Here is a 17634-nt window from a genome sequence, read left to right on the forward strand (position 1 = left end):
GATTGGTTTACTAAAGAAGCTGACAGACCAATACCAAGAAGGATAAGGTTAGGCAGAAAAGCCAAACTAAAATGACGGCGAAAAGAAGGGTGGTATCGAGAGATGCCAGCCCGCTGCCCAACAAGCAGGATGTGTAGAAAGTGATGTAACAACAAGCCTTGAGCCACATGGCAAAACATAGATAGAAATATGGGTTAATTTAATTGTAAGAGTTAGTTAGTAATATGCCTGAGTGTTAATATAGGCCCCTAAGTGATTATTTGGAAGCGGCTATGGGACAGGGTGGACAGAGACACCCCCAATTACATATTTTCTTACTTGTAAAAGGTTATAAAATTGATCTTACTCAAGAGTTTTATGAAGTCTAAATCTTGAGAAAGTACATACAAGGAATTTAACATGGTACCTGGCATGTAGCACAAGTTACCTGGAATATCATTACTCAAGTTTGAATCTGACCTCTGCCTCTTAATAGCCAGATCTACCTTAGAAAGGTCCATTAGAGGGGCTAGAGAGATGGCTCAGTGGTTAAGAGCACTGGTTGCTCTTTCAGAGGTCCTGAGTTCAATTCCTAGCTCCTACATGGCAGCTCACAATCTGATGCCCTCTTCTGGTCTGCAGACATACATGCAGACAAAGTGCCTGTATACATAAGAAAATAACAGCCCACAAGAAGGAGCTAGAGAGGTGGCTCAGTGTTGAGTATTTGCTGCTCTTACAAAGGACTCTGATTCAGTTCTTGGCACCCACATGGCACCTCACAACTGTCTCCAGGCCCAGGGGATCTGACACCGTCACACCAATGCACAAAAAAAATAAATTGTTTTAAGAAAGGTCCACAACTTGGGCATTGGTGGCACACGCCTTTAGTCCCAGCACTCGGGAGGCAGAGGCAGGTGGATCTCTGTGAGTTAGAGACCAGCCTGGTCTACAGAATGAGTGCCAGGACAACCTCCAAAGCTACACAGAGAAACCCTGTCATGAAAAAACAAAAAAAAAAAAAAAAAAAAGGAAAGAAAGAAAGAAAAGAAGAATGAAAGGTCCACAAAAAGGCCAGGTGGGTGTTCCTTTAATCCCAGCAATGGTCTACTATCAAGGTTCAGGCCAGCCAGCATTAGAGATCCTTTCTCAAAAAAAAAAAAAAAAAAGTTACACAAGAAATAAATTTATTGTATAATGCTTTCATAGCAAATGCACAAGGGTGCTATTTCCTTTGTATTTTATATACATGGCTATTTTAATGTTCTTCATGAAAGGCATATTATTTTGTTTCCATAATGTGGGTAGAGGAACAGATTCGAGAGTGGAAATGAATGTTTGGATTTAGACCTAGTAGTTCCTTCTTGGTCAGGATATGGTTCTGGGTCAGTTAGTGTATAAGGGTCTTATAAATTTGTTATAAGTTAGTGTATAAGGGTCTTACAAATTTGTCTTTTATCTTTTTCTTTAGACTTGGTGCTTCCAGATGTGAGTTATCAAGTGGAGTCCAACGAGGGGAATCAGTCTCAGGATATGGACTCACAGGGACCAGCTCTGCTACTTTTCCTATTTGTGGATTTCCATGATGGATTCCCAGTCCAGCAAGTAGAAATCTGGGGTATGTGTAGGATAATGCGACAGCTAGGAGGGTGTGCTAAGTAGGTAAAGAAGTGGCTATAGGAATAATACATATATCTGCCTAAACTGGATATTTGTGTAATATGTAAAGAATTATCACTGCCTTTCTAAAGTCAAGGGAAGAAGCCAGTCATTGTGCAAGCGCAGTTACAGTGCTTTGGTATGTGTCTGTTAGGTGCACAGTAACCTCCTATGGGTAACTTGGTGAATTCAGTTTGTGGACCACAAAACACAAATGTTTGAATCAACTAGGTTTTTTGAAGATGTGAAGCTTCCTGGGTCAAGGTTCATTTATTATTTTTGCTATATATTGTAAAAATCCAGAATGGTTGAAGCGTTACGTTTTTCCATAACTTGATTCTCACACGTAGTAAATATTTGGAAGCCTTTGAGTATCTTTTGTTTGTTTGTTTTTGTTTTTGTTTTTTTGAGACAGGGTTTCTCTATGAAACAGTCCTGGCTGTACTGGAACTCACTCTGTAGACCAGGCTGGCCTCTGCCTCCTGAGTGCTGGGGTTAAAGGCGTGCACCACCACCACCTGGCACCTTTGAGTGTTTTAATCACATGCTTTAATCCAATGAACCCTGGGAAGAAAGTTTTAAGAGTTGATAACGCATTTCTAAACTGAGGAAAGTTACAAGAAATGGCACCTAGACTCGGGCTAAAGAAGTTCAAGCAAGGAGAGTTTTGTGAAGATTCTGGGGCATGTGCACACAAACACAAACCGATGAGCGAAGCAATGGCGAGGACTCCAGGTAGAATTCAAACAGCTGGTTTTCCTTTTGCTCTAACTGCAGCTTCCTCAGTGATGTTTGAAAACCAAGTCACATAGCTCATCTGAGCCTCCCTTCAATCTTTAATATGAGTTGTTAAGCTAGGTGATATCAAAGGCCTTTCAGAGGCTGCATGCCTGCCTGAGGCTTAAGAGCTGTAGTTCTGGCATTTTAAAATGCTTGCCAGAGGATAATTTGAGTTTGACACTATGTTCCAAGTCCTATTGAACATTCCCAGAGAACTCAGATGCCTTGAAAACAGTGTTACTTACCATTTTTGTTGTGCCAGGATAACTTACATACCTCTGTTCAGCATATCTCTACAGGCCTGCAACTTCTCAGTAGTTAAACTCGGTGTTAGATTAAAAATTCACTGCACGGGGCTGGAGAGATGGCTCAGCGGTTAAGAGCACTGCCTGTTCTTCCAAAGGTCCTGAGTTCAATTCCCAGCAACCACATGGTGGCTCACAACCATCTGTAATGAGATTTGGTGCCCTCTACTGGCTTGCAGGCAACATGCAGGCTGAACACTGTACACATAATAAAAATAAATAAATCTTAAAAAAAAAATTCACTGCTGCTGGGCAGTGGTGATGCACACCTTTAATCCCAGCATGCAGGAGGCAGAGGCAGATGGATCTCTTGAGCTCGAGGCCAGCCTGGTCTACAGAGTGAGTTCCAGGACAGCCAATGCTACACAGAGAAATCCTGTCTCAAAACAAAAATAAGAACAACAAAGAAAAAAGAAACCTTAAAAATTCACTGCTAAAAAACAATAATAAAATAAATAAAAATCCAGGTGTGGTGGCACATGCTTCCTTTTGTTTTATTTATTTTTCTTTTTTCGAGGCAGGGTTTCTCTCTGTAGCCCTTGATATACTGGAACTTACTCTGTAGATGAGGCTGGTCTCAAATGCAGAGATACACCTGCCTCTGCCCCGCCCCCTGCCCAGTGATGGGACTATAGGCGAGCAATACCACTACCTAGTGTATGACACACGTTTTTAATCCCTACATTTGGGAGACAGGCAGGCACATCACTAGGTTTGAAGCCATCCTGGTCTACACAGCCAGTTCCAGGCTAGCCTGAGCTACATAATGAGACCCTGTCTCAAAACAAAAATCACTGTGAGGGCTGAAGAAATAGCTCTGTGGTCAAGAGCAAATACTGCTCTTACAGAGGTCCAGAGGTTGGGTCCCAGCACCTGGTGAAGTGGCTTACAACTGTCCGTGTTTCAGGTTCCAGGAAGGGGATCTGAAACCCTCTTCTGGCCTTTGTGGGCATCTGGAGACATGTGTGTATACATACATGCATGCATGTATACAGATAAACAGGAAGTTCTGAATCTTAAAAAAAGAATAAAATTTAAAAACTGTTGCATAGCAGGTGTCTTAAATGCTGTGGCTTAGGCCTCTGGAGGACATACAGTGAGGGGCAGCAGGGTTAGTATGACCTGTATTTCCCCACCCTTTCTCACTTCCTTGAGCACCTTCTTCAGAGCTCTGTGCTTTAGGAAACAGATTGTGCAGAATTAGGCTGTGTTCATGTGTCTTTAAAAAAAAAAAAAATCAGTCGCTGGCCTCCCGCCCACCTTGTCATGGTAACTTCTATGATTAACTCCTTATTTTGCCACAGTGCCAAAAGCATCTGGTGGTAGGAGCAGTTTCAGGAATAACTTTGTTTTTTTTTTTAATTAAATGCCTGCCTTCAAAAACTTCTCATTTCTTGGTTCTTCTTGGGTCCAGAGTATATAAAATAGAATCCACGTGCTCCATCACCATAGCAACAGCAATATTCCCCTTTGAACATTGCGTGTGTGTTTCAGAATACTTCATTTTACATGACCCCAGTTTATCTAGACAACAACTGAGAGAACACATAAGCAAAGCTATTTTCTGCACTGAAATGAGAAGAGGGAAGTTACCTCATCACCATTAGCTGGTGATAAAAATTTTTAAAAAAGAACTTTAATCTATTTCTCTTATTTCTAGTTCCACATTCCTTTTAAATCCATATACAAGTTTCTCTCCCTGGAGAGCATTATGGTGCCCTGTGATAGGAACTGGTCCTTCTTTTACTTTTTTTTCCGAGACAGGGTTTCTCTGTGTAGCTTTGGAGCCTATCCTGGCACTTGCTCTGGAGACCAGGCTGGCCTTGAACTCACAGAGATCTGCCTGCCTCTGCCTCCCGAGTGCCGGGATTAAAGGCATGTGCCACCAACGCCTGGCTAAATATATTTATTTTTATGTGCATTGACATTTTTGCCTGCATGTATGTCTTTGCAAGGGTGCTAGGCAGTTGTGAGCTGCCATGTGGGTGCTGGGAATTGAACCCAGGTTCTCTGGAAGAGTAGCTGGTGTGGTGCTCTTAACCACTGAGCCATCTCTCCAGCCCCCCTTCTTTTACTTTTTTGAAAAGTGTGTGTGTGTGTGTGTGTGTGTGTGTGTGTGTGTGTGTGTGTGATGTGCATGCTGAAGGTTTCACCTATGTGTATGTATATATACCACATGGGTGCTTAGCATCCTCAGATCAGAGCTCCATAACATGAGTGGGATCCCCTGGAACTGGAGTTACAGACAGTTGTGAGTCACCAGGTGGGTGCTGGGAGTTGAGCATGGTCCTCTGTAAGAACAAGTGCCCTTAACTACTGAGCCACCTCTCCAGCCCCATGTCAGTTTCTGAGTGATGCTAAGCAAGGTAACCATGGTTACTTTATCTGAGATCACCTCCATTTTGCTTATGTTTAATGAGTCTGAGACAAGATCCTGTGTTCCCCAGGTAGCCTCAAGCTCTGTGTGGAACTATGCCCGGTTTATGTGATGCTGGGGATGGAACCCAGGGCTGTTTACACACTAGGCCAGCACTCTACCAACTGAGCTGCATCCCTAGCCCTCACCCCATTTTAAACTGTCTTCCCAGGGTCATTTTTGTAAGTTTTAGCCTTTCTTTACCACAGTACATTGGAAAGAAATGGCACACTGCTTACAAGGGAGACTCACTTAACAGTGATGCTCAAGTGGGCATGGAAGAGGGTTAGACACTGCTAAGAGATTTCCTTCTCCTTTGTAAGATGCCACTATCACTGTTTGTAGCATGGATTAAGCATTTATTTGCAAATGGGAATTGGGAAGGGCTGTCTCTAAAAATTAGTTATTTGTGGAGAGGTGGAAGCAGCTTCTTCAGGATCATTACCTGACAGAGCACGTGGACGGAAGTCCTGAACTCTGTCATCCTCATTTATGGACCCCAACATTCTCATCCTCTTAGGACTCCACACTTTGCTCACAGCTCATCTCAGTGCCATCCTCTCAGAGAGCCGCAGCACAGTGCAAGATTCCATCCAGTCAGCCGTGGACCAGGTCTTGGAACGACATCACCAGGCTGCTCAGGTAATAAATTATAACCTGGGAGTGTATAGTCTCCCTGATGCATCTTCTATTCTATCACCCTAGTGAGTTCCTAACACTGAATCTGGACAGGGAGTTAAGCTTTCACTTAAAGCTTAACTTTAAGGTGGACCAGATTATGCTTGAGCAGCCACAGAAATCACACACACACACACACACACACACACACACACACACACACACACACACACACTGCTGCCACACCTGTTCCTCTTTTTTTTTCTTCTAAAACAGGGTTTCTCTGTGTAGCCCTAGCTGTCCTGGAACTCACTCTGTAGACCAGGCTCTTAGACCTGCCTGCCTCTGCCTCCAGAGTGCTGGGATTATAAGTGTGCATCACCACCATCCAGCCATGCCTCTTTGTATCTGTGCATCTCAATCCCACATATTCCCTGGAGCTGATGCTTCCAATCTGTGCACTTTTGATAATATACTTCCTACTTCCTATGCCCACCCCTTGTAGGAAAAACAGCCAACTGAAGAGGAAAGACTTCTTATGGCCTCTGCTGGCACCAGGCACACACATGGTACAAAAATATTCATGCAGAAATACTCATATGCATAAAATAAAAATAAATAAAAGCTGGGTGTGGTGGCATACATCTTTAATCCCGGGTCTCAGGAGGTGGAGACAGGTGGATCTCTGAAGTCCAGGCCAGTCTGATCTATACAGTGAGTTTCTAGCCAGCCAGTGCTATCAGAGAGACCCTGCCATAATACATAGAGACAAACATACAAACAAAATAAAATACATTATTATGTGCTTGTGGTGGGGGGGATGGAGGACACTGGAGTTAGGTTCTGTGAGCTGCCTGACATAGGTGCTGGGAACAAAATCTCTCAGATAACAGTACTTGGTCATAACTGAGCCATCTTTCCAGTGCCAAACATGTTTTATTTGTTTGGAAAACCAGGACTGATACAGCCTAGGCTAGCCTCAAACTCTTAGTGGGGAATGATCTTGGCTTTCTTTCTGTTCCTCCTGCCTCTATCTCCAGGGTGCTGGGATTACAGGTATGTGCTACCACACCTGGTTTATTCTGTGCTGGTCCAGGGTCTCATGCACGCTAGGCAAGCATTCTATCCACTGAGCCAAATTCCCTGTCCCTACCCAGAGTCTTACTATCTTTTCTTGGTATGTCATATCATTATAGCATCTCTATGGAAGGAGAGAATGTTTCTGTCACAACAGAAAACATTATTATTATTACTATTATTTTTTTTTCGAGACAGGGTTTCTCTGTGGCTTTGGAGGCTGTCCTGGAACTAGCTCTTGTAGACCAGGCTGGTCTCGAACTCACAGAGATCCACCTGCCTCTGCCTCCCGAGTGCTGGGACTAAAGGTGTGTGCCACCAACACCCGGCAGAAAACAACATTATTATCTTATTAAGTATTGGTGGTGGAACTGTGGATACTTTACCTTGACTGGTATCTTTGCCCCCTTGGCACTCTCAAGAGCCAGTGCTTTGGAACTAATGTGGTTTCCCCCTTACTCCAGGCTCATCAGAGACTACAGGGCTCCCTCTCTGTGGCTGTGAGTTCCATCATGAGTGTGCTTACTGGAAGCACCTGCAGCAGCTTCCGGAACACATGCCTCCAGGCTCTTGAGGTTAGCAGATGCAGGTGGGGTCAGCAGACCCAGTGAGTGACACTGCAGCAGGCCTATGACCCATACAGTGCTGAGAGAAACACCTCTAGTGTTACCCTACTTAGCACCAGCTCTGAGTGTTCTCAGGTATTTGTTGGGGCTGGAGAGGTGGCTCAGCAGTTAGGTGGTGGTGCACGCCTTTAATCTCAGTGGTCTGGAGGCAGAAGCAGGGGGATCTCTCTGAGGCCAGCCTAGTCCAGGACAGCCAGGTTACCTGCCTTGAAAGGCCAAAAATAAAATAAAAAACAAAAAGAGCTGCTCTGGGCTGGAGAGATGGCTCAGAGATTAAGAGCACCGACTGCTCTTCCAGGGGTCCTGAGTTCAATTCCCAGCAACCACATGGTGGCTCACAACCATCCGTTATGAGATCTGGTGCCCTCTTCTGGTTGCAGACATACATGGAAGCAGGATGTTGTATACATAATAAATAAAATCTTTAAAAAAAAAAGAATTCCTTATTAAAATAAAAAAAGAGCTGTTCTTCCAGAAGACCTGGGATGGATGGCCAGTGCCCACATGGCAGCTCATCACCGTCTGTAACTCCAGTTCCAGGCCTCTAGGCACCAGGCATACATGTGGTGCACATACATACATGCAGGCAAAACACCCATGGTGGTGCACACCTTTAGTCCCAGCACTTGGGAGGCAGAGGCAGGAAGATCTGAATTCAAGTGGTTTACAGAATGAGTTCCAGGACAGTCAGGGTTACACAGAGAAACCCTGTCTTGAAAAATAAATAATTAACTAAAAAATTTTTGAAGGATAGCAGTATATGTACCATTTTTATAAATGAGAAAAGTTGTTTAGGAGTTATACTTTCTTTAGATCACACAGCTAGCTCAGAGAGAGCTAGAATTAGATCCTTGATTCTCAGCTCCTTGTAGAAAATGCTTCACTGCCTCATGGTGACACAATCACTAGAAATAACTGAGCAGGCACAGTGCCACGCATATGTGACAGAATGGAGTGAGGGATGCCCCATGGCAATCAGGGCTTGGGGGTCAGTCCGTTCCTGACTTGTTTACTTGCTGTATGGAATAAGGCTTTTATTTAACTTGTTCAAAAGTTGGGGGAAAACGTGTGCCCCTCATAGGTTGGGAGCTAAATGTATGCAACAGTCTGAATGTTTATATCATTCCAACCTTCACTTACTGAAATTCTATCCCTCATTGTGGTGGTCTTAGGCTACTATACCCAGCTCAAGATATTTTTAAGTTTTTGGAGCGGTCGAGATATCTCAGGTAAAAGCAATTGCTGCCAAACTGGATCTCATCTGGGTCTGATCCCTGGAGCCCATATACTTGAAGAAAGGAGCTCTTGGAAGTTGTCCTTTGACCTCACACACACTCTCTGGTTGTACAAGTACATGCGTGTGCGTGTACATGCTTGTGCTCATGCACACACACACATCTTTCTCTTTTTTCATATTGATATGAACCTAGAGATGATTTTTTATAATTTTCTTTTTGTAAACTACCTTTTTATTTTACATACCAATCCTAGTTCCCCCTCCTTCCCCTCCTCCTGTCCCCCCCCATCCACTCCTCAGAGAGGGTGAGGCCTTCCAAGAAGAGTCAACAAAGTCTATCCCCTGCCCTCTGTGTCTAGGCTCAGCAAGGTATCCCTCCATAGGGAATGGGTTCCAAAAAGCCAGTTCATGCACTAGGGATAAATCCTGGTGCCACTACCAGTGGCCCCATAAACTGTCCAAGCCATACAACTGTCACCCACATTCAGAGGGCCTAAACAGGTGCCCCAGCTGACAGTCCAGAGTCCATGAACTCGCACTAGCGTGGGTCAGCTGAAACAGGGTCTTTCTATGTTATGTAAAAGTCCTGGGTGTCCTGGAACTCACTATGTAGACCAGGATGGCCTTGAATTGATAAGTATCCTCCTGCCCCTCCCTCCCAGGTACTGGGATCAAAGCACTGTCCTAAAGGAAACTTGTAATAGTTTAGGTTGTGCTCTTCAGTTGGCTGTTCTGTTCTCTGAGAGGTGGTCATATGAATGGGATTGTAACAGGGCCCCAGACCTTAGTAGGCCCCAAAGCCTTAGCACAGCTAACTTCATGGCAGAACTACTATTCAGGCTGTAAAACTCAACATGTTGACAGCACCACCTGCCAAAAACTAAAGCAAAGACTTAGTCTGTCAAAGTCCATAGTTTTGGGGAAGTCTCTTAATGTACTAACCTTGCTTTTTGGCTTTTGCAGTTCTGCTTCTGACTAACTGTTCTTGTTAACTTAAGTATGTCAACCCAGGACATGGTTTTTGTGCCCACCCTGAGAAAGACTCGGGGCTACACTAGGATCCCAAACAGCCTTTCTATTGGCTTAAACCCATGTCTGAGCAGGTTTCTGGTGAATACGCCACAACAGGATGTTTGTTTATTTAAATTAAAAACAATTTTATTTTACATACCAATCCTCGTTCCCTCTCCCTCAGGTCCTCCCATGCCCCCCACCAACCTCCATCCCACCCCCATGTTTGTTTGGGTTTTTTGAAACAGTTTCTGTGTAGCCCTGGCTGTCCTGGAACTCGGTCCATAGACCAGATTGGCCTTGAACTCAAGAGATTCACTTTAACTCTGCCTCTGCTGGGATTAAAAGTGTGAGCCACCACTACCTGGCCAGGATTAGTTCTTATTAAGTAGCCTATGAGCTGGTGAGATGGCAGTGGGTAGAGGCACTTGCTACTAAAGCAAGACAAACTGACTTTGATCCCTGGGAGAAAATCAACCCCCCCAAGTTGTACTCTGTCCCCCACATGTGTGTCATGGCACCCCATCTTGTAAATTAAAAAAAAAAAAAAATCAAGTGGTTCCAGAGAAACCCTTTACCCTTCTGCAATGTGAGGGCACAGGAAAAGACCCCAAAGCGGACCAGAGCCCAGCTGTGTGGCATGGACCGTGGTTTCTAACATTGCTGTGCTGGCACACTCTGACAGAAGCTACCTGAGGGAGAAGGGCTTACCTCAGCACAGTTCATCACGGAAGTCAGGACAGCAAGAGCTTGAGCGGTTGATCACACTGCATCTGTATTCAGAAGAGCAGTGTGCTGGGTAGTGTTTGGTCAACTTGACACAAGTTATTGTCATCTGAGAAGAGGCAACCTCATCTCAGTAGGTAAGCCCGTGGGACATTTTCTTGATTAATGACTGATATGGTAGGATGGCGCTATCCTGGGCAGGTGGTTCTGGGGTATGTAAGAAAGTGGACTGAGCAAGCCATGGACGGTCAGTAAGCAGTGTTCCTCCATGGCTTCTGCCTTGAGTTCCTGCCGGGGCTTCCCTCCGTGGTACTGTGACCTGAGAGCTGTAAGATGTTTCCTCCCCAAGTTGCTTTGGTCATGGTGTTTTACTGCAGAAATAGAAACTAAGGCACACAGCAATGAATGTGTGTGCGTGCCAGTAGTCTGCTCTCTTCTCCATTTTATACAGTTCATGATCTGCCGAGGGAACTAATGGTTCTACCCAGTTAAGAAGGGTCTTCCCACATCAGTTAATGTAATCAGACCGATCACTGGTATGTCCAGAGGCCTTCTGTCCAGGTGGCTTTTAACATTAACCATCACCATCACATACCCAAAACTGTAACAAAATTTGTAGCATTTATCTTAGTTTACGAAATTTGTTGTAGTAGCTGAAGAAACTGAGTTTAAAAGTACATTACACATGATGGCTCTCAGTATGTGTTATTCTCCTTTCTCCATTGGTGTTATATGGTGACCAGTGGTATCGGCAGCATATCCGAGACAAGCTTAGGCTGCTCGGGAATTCTGTGTAGGTGAGGCTGGTCTTGAACTCACACAGCTCTTCCTGCCTCTGCTTTCCATACCTGACTGTTCCTTCATTTTTATGTGCTTTTTTTCATAAAAAGTAATATAACACATAGAAAAACTTAAATACTAATTTCTATCACTATAGTTTTATTTTTTGCACATCGCATTGTTTTGTTAAAACCAAGGAACTATATTTTGTATATAAAATACCAATTTCAACAAGGTTAGAATTTGCTTTGGCTAATAAACTTATTACTTTATTACTTAATCTAATACCCCAGTCTTCTAGTGTTGTGCATTTAAGTTAACATTTATTGCTGTATATAAGCAGTGCTTCAGTTAATACTTCATGTGGTATCTTGTTTTATCTAAAATTGCTTCCTAGAATAAAGTGCTTCCAACTAATGGCACAAAGAATAATGCCTTTATAAGCAAGTGCCTCTAAGTCATGGCTTCACATTTGGGCATGCGGATGATGGAGTAATTAGTAGTGGCTCTGGCTTTTGTCCTACATGATCTTGAGAGGGCCACTTCTTTTTGAATTTCAATTTCTCATCTATAAATTAACGTGGTAGGGGCTGGAGAAATGGCTCAGCTGTTACAAGAGAAACTGCTGTTCTTCCAGAGGACCCAAGTTTAGTTCCAAGTACCCATATCAGGTGGCTCACAACCAGCCCCAGGGGATTCGATGCCTCTTCCAGCCTCTGTGGACCCTGCACACACATGGCTTACAAGCATGCAAGCACACACATAAAGATACATCTTTTTTTAAGTTAGTGTATGGTTTCAGGTGACTCCTCATGTTCTTTACCTCTGATACCCACAGTCCTGTATTAAAGCGTCAAAGGCAGATCTGTGGGCCCTGGTGCAGACTGCCTTCTCTGGCTCTCTTGTCTCCAGAAGGCTTGTCTGAGGAAGGCTTCTTACCTGTCCCTCCTCCATGCTGAGGAATTCCACAGCCTCAGTGGAATCACTGCTTTCTCACTCATCTTATGGAAGGGAGTCTTCTACAACCCAGTCATGAGACAGAGGGCTCCCTGGGATATTTATCTGCTGTAGACAAAGATCTTGGTTGAAGGATCTTGCTTAGGTGGGAAGACATATGGGAGCTACTTACCAAGTATCTCAGGCCCTGCTCTGCCCCTCTGTGATCCCATAGAGACAGAACTGTAAATGCAGTGGTGAATGTATTTACATTTACATTATGTATGGTCTCTTGCCTTCCTCAGCGTCTGCAGTGCTTCCTTTTTGATTTCCAGTAGTGAACTCATCACTTTCTATTTCTCATGAATTTCAGGCAGCTGACACACAGGAATTTGGGACCAAACTACACAAAATATTTTATGATACCCTCCAGCACCAACTTCTACACCACTGCTCATGTGACACAGAACAGGTAAGTGTAGTGATAATACTCAGTATTTTAGGGGGCATCTCCCATATTGATGTGGGAACCCTTGATTCAGGGTGGATGAGTACAAATGCTTCAGAGAGTATGGCTGGCCTTCAGCAAAGATGCCTTGGCCCAGAGAAACGTCACAGAACCAAGTGCTCTGCAGAAGCCGAGAGCATGGCAGGGCACTGAGATCCATTTCTACCATTGAGTCATTGCTGGCATTGTTACAGACAACATTTAACTTTTCCATAACCCTATGGAAGAAATCGTATTTCTAGTTAAAAAATAACCATGGGTGGGTGGTAACGCATGCCTTTGGTTCCAGCACTTGGGAGGTAGAAGCAGGCAGATCTCAGTGAGTTCTGAGACCAGGCCAACCTGGTCTACAGAGTGAGTTCCAGGACAGCCAGGACTGTTACACAGAGAAACCCTGTCTCAAAAAACTAAACAAAACAAAACAAAACAAACAAACAAAAAGCCATGGGCTCCAGAAAGTATTTTAAGAGTTCTAGTGAACATACACTTAATAAAAGTGCCCATATAAAATATATAAGCTGCAATAAATACATAAGCTCATTATTAGTAGTATAAAATTCAGATAAAAAGATATTGGGAATAAAAAGATCACTGGACATGGTGACATGTGCCTGTAGTCTCAGCTCTGGCAGCTGAGGGCAACATAGTGAAACCCTGTCTCAAAAAAAGGCAGAGGCAGACAAGTCCTTTGGAAGGCAATTTGGCAGTTTCTTTTTTTTTTTTTTTTTTTTTTTTTTGGTTTTTCGAGATAGGGTTTTTCTATGTAGCTTTGGAGCCTATCCTGGCACTCCGCTCTGGAGACCAGGCTGGCCTCGAACTCACAGAGATCGCCTGTCTCTGCCTCCTGAGTGCTGGGATTAAAGGTGTGCGCCACCAACGCCTGGCTCAATTTGGCAATTTCTTTAGAAATTACACATATACCTACAATTTGGCAGTTTCTTTAGAAATTACACATACACCTATCTGCCCTAGCTACCCACTAGATCACACAGAATCTAGTGTATCATCTATGTTCACAGTACCTGTTTGTTGGAACCCCAATCTGGGAACTATCTTGTGTCTAGAGCTTGTGGCTAAGCAGCTTGCTGTGTATCTATATGGTGGAGTACTGCTCAACCATAAAGGGAGAATACTGATTCACACATGTGATCCCTTGGAGCTGCAGGTGTATGTGGTCGTGGGATTCTGAAAACCAAACTCCTGCCCTCCCAAGGAACAGCGCTCTTAACTGCTGCACCATCTCTCCAGCCCCTCAAACTGTATCTCATCATTCACTTCCTAGAGTGATTTTTAATAGGCTTTCTGAAAGAACAGGACCTTCAAACATGCCCTCTGCATTTGTTTTCCCCTTTGTACCTTGGTCTACCTGACTGGAAATGGAATGTAGGTGCTCAGTATGGAAGGATCTTGGGACTCCTTGGATTTGCCTCTTCTCAGCCACACAGACTGCTCCTGTCATTGCTCATCACTCTGGTCTGCAGCTCTCAGCTGGCTCACTGCAAAACCTCACTGGTTTTCACCTCAAGCATCTAACACTCATAACTACTGTGTTAGTAGTCTCCGTGAGGTGCTCTAAGACATTACCAGAAACTTATGACTTAAAGACATCATTTATTCTGTTAGTCCTGGGAGCCAGACGTCCAAAGTCAAGGTGTGAGCAGGGCTATGCTTCCTTCATAGACACTGGGAGAAAATCCATCCTGTCTCTCTGGTTTCCTAGTTTGTGGCTTATATAACTCCAGTTTCTGCCTCCATCTTCACCTATCCTTTCCCTACCCAACTGTTTCTCTAGCTTTAGGAGGGCTTGCCTTCAATCTAGCATGCAGTGTGGTCCTATCTCTGAATTTTGTTGTTGTTGTTTTGGTTTTTTTGTTTTGTTTTGTTTTTTGGGACAGGATTTCTCTGTGTAACTTTGGAGTCGATCCTGGCACTAGCTCTGGAGACCAGGCCTCAAACTCACAGAGATCCACCTATCTCTGCCTCCCAAGTGCTGGGATTAAAGGCGTGCACCACCAACGCCCAGGCTGAATCCTTAATTATATCTGCCAAGACCCTTTTTCCAAATAATCTCACATTCGCAGGCACTTGCTGTTAGGACATGGACATGTGGGGAAGGGCACAGTCCAGTTCACTACAACGGGTACATCTTGAGAGTACGGCATGAACCACCATTAGGACCCGGGAAGACCCCTCAGGATCGAGGACTGTCTCTGCTTCTGAAGATCTTCTGTGTAGACCTCTCTGGAATCCCAGTGAGGTTTGAAAGAATCGTTCTGACTTCTTCACCACTGGAGCCTATTTGACTCTAGTGATGGCTCATGGTCTTAGGGTCATCCATAGTGAACTCAGGGATCATGAAGAAAGGAGAATTTACAGAATACCTAATCTATATTTCCACTTAAGTCTCCATAAAGATGTTCTTAGTTGTCCATCTTATAGATAAGGTTAACTGTAAAACTTAAAACCTGATAGTCACACAGCTAGGAGCCGGCAGGGTTTCAAAGCCTGATCACACTGTGCCTTTGTAGGACTGAGTGGCAAGCCCAAGGAAGAAGAGTGCACACAGATCCTTTGTCATTACTTCTTCCCTCCAGTACTAGCCACTGTTATAGCTCGTTGGTGGCACAATAGTGGCACCCAGTGGCTTCAGCTATAAACTACATGATCAAGACATTAGGTCAAATTCTTTTACTTGTGAGCCAATCACTGTTTTCATGTTAACCATCCAACTCACCTAATATAGAATTAACCCATCTATAGTTTAAGGAGAAATGGGCAGTTCTCTAAGGAAAGGTTTCACTTGCTAGGGTGCAGACTAGTATCGAATGCTCCAAGGAGCTGTATTTTGAGGACTGGGTTGCCTTTCTAGGGGTCCAGAGATTGATGGGTTAGCAAGGCTCTCACAGTGCTACCCATCTCATATGGGTCATCCCTTAGTAAGACCAGTTTCTAAAAGGAGAAGGACACGCCTGTTACACATGACTTCTCAGGCTAGAGTAAACTGAAACTGCACTGTTTCTGAGGTTTATCTTTAACCTTTGTGTGTTTCTGGGAATGTAATTACACAAGTAAGGACTTGTATTAATAGCCAACGTAGGCCAGGTATGGTGGCACACACCTTTGAGGACGTGTGCATCTGAGGATTTTGGTATATTGGGAGATTATGGAACCCATCCACAGAAATGATGAGCAATGACTAACTGCACAGCTTCTATAACATAAAAAGTTTTAATGATGATGCCAGGTATGATAGTGCACACCTTTTACCCCAGCACTTGGGAGACAGAGGCTAGCCTGGCCTTCATAGTGAGTTACACGGCAGCCAGAACTATACAGTGAGACTGTTTCAAGGGAGCAGGCAGGGAGAGAAAGGGGGGAAAAAAAGCAGTGTATTATAGAATGTATTTTACTGTGCTGTAATTCTTACATAAGACTTACCTTTTTTGTTGTTTTTTGAGATAGGGTTTCTCTGCGTAGCCCTGGCTGTTCTGGAACTCACTCTGTAGACCAGGCTGGCCTGGATCTCACAGGAATCCACCTGCTTTTGCTTCCCGAGCTCTGGGACTAAAGGCGTGCGCCAGCCACCACCTCCCCGCTAAGATTTATCGTTCTATCCACCAACCTGCAGAACACCCCCATCACACTAAAAACAAGCCCTATACGCACTGAACTGCATTGAACCCAGCTTCTCTCTTTTAAGCCTCACCCCTCACTTTCTCCTATTTTTTTTTTTTTCTTTTTTGGTTTTTCGAGACAGGGTTTCTCTGTGTAGCTTTGGAGCCTATCTAGGCACTCCCTCTGGAGATCAGGCTGGCCTCGAACTCACAGAGATCCACCTGCTTCTGCCTCCCGAGATTAAAGGCGTGCGCCACCAACGCCCTGCCACACTTTCTCCTATTCTTGTTTTACCTTTCACTTCCCCCATGGTATTCTTTGAAGAAGAGTTTGCAGGTGGGAGTTTTGCTGTTGCTTTTGAGGCAGGGTCTCACTGTGTATCAGAGACCTTTATATACAGCCTTAATCTTATGTAGCTGAGGATGATCTTGAACTCACTGTGCCACCATCTCCTGAGTGCTGGGTTTACATGTGTGTGCTACTATGCTGTTCTATGTAGTGCTAGGGTTGTATATGGAGCTTTCATGTACTTTTTGAGCTATGCAAGTAGTCATTTTTCATTTTTTTTTGGTTTTTCGAGACAGGGTTTCTCTATGTAGCTTTGGAGCCTATCCTGGCACTGGCTCTGTAGACCAGGCTGACCTCGAATTCACAGAGATCCGCCTGCCTCTGCCTCTGCCTCCCAAGTGCTGTGACCGATGCCCAGCCATTTTTCATCTTTTTAAAGATTTCTTTTTAATTATGTACACATACACACATATGGAGAGACAGATGATCAGACATTCAAGGTCAGTCCTGGGATATATGAGTCCCTGTTCCTCCCCTCCCCCAAAATATTTATTTTAAATAGTCATGGCTAGGCATTATGATGTACGCTTTTAATCGCAGCAATCAGGAGGCAAAGGCAAAGGCAGGAGGATCTCTGTGAGTTTGAGCCTAGTCTGGTCTGCCTATCAAGTTCCAGACAGCCAGGACTACATAAAGAAGGGCTGGAGAAAGGGCTGTGTTAAGAGGGACCATGCTGCTCCTGCAGCAGACCCAAGTTTGGGTCCTAGAGTTCACATCAGGCAGCTCTCGTCTCACTAAGGCTCATTCAGACTTCTGCAAAACTCACTTGGAATTTCTGTTAAAGCACCCGGTTCCACAGAAGAGGCATTCCACCCAGAGCACGGAAAACTGGCATGAGAATATCGGTCCGGAGTCCCTTGGAGGTAAGGCTCCAGGTTTATGGGTAAACCCTGGGCTTAAAGCCGAGAAATAAAAACCACGGCTTGGATTGATCCAACTATTGCACTGCACTTCGGCTATGCTGCCACCTGCTGGGATTGGTTGGCTCTCACAGCGACTGTGGGTCTTGAGCA

At 44.3% G+C, this 17634-nt stretch overlaps 1 protein-coding gene across 1 annotated transcript in view; it reads left to right on the forward strand.

The window, feature by feature from the left end:
- Nucleotides 1-17634, forward strand: part of CUNH11orf80 (chromosome unknown C11orf80 homolog) — a 69276-nt gene that overhangs the window by 50231 nt on the left and 1411 nt on the right. The window contains 5 exon segments of the mRNA XM_027408677.2: nt 1451-1597; nt 5660-5781; nt 7299-7409; nt 12524-12622; nt 17406-17484. Coding sequence (XP_027264478.1) covers nt 1451-1597; nt 5660-5781; nt 7299-7409; nt 12524-12622; nt 17406-17484 — 558 coding nt within the window.

The sequence above is a fragment of the Cricetulus griseus genome, chromosome 3 (genome assembly GCF_003668045.3).
Source record: "Cricetulus griseus strain 17A/GY chromosome 3, alternate assembly CriGri-PICRH-1.0, whole genome shotgun sequence".
NCBI classification, from domain to species: Eukaryota; Metazoa; Chordata; class Mammalia; order Rodentia; family Cricetidae; genus Cricetulus; species Cricetulus griseus.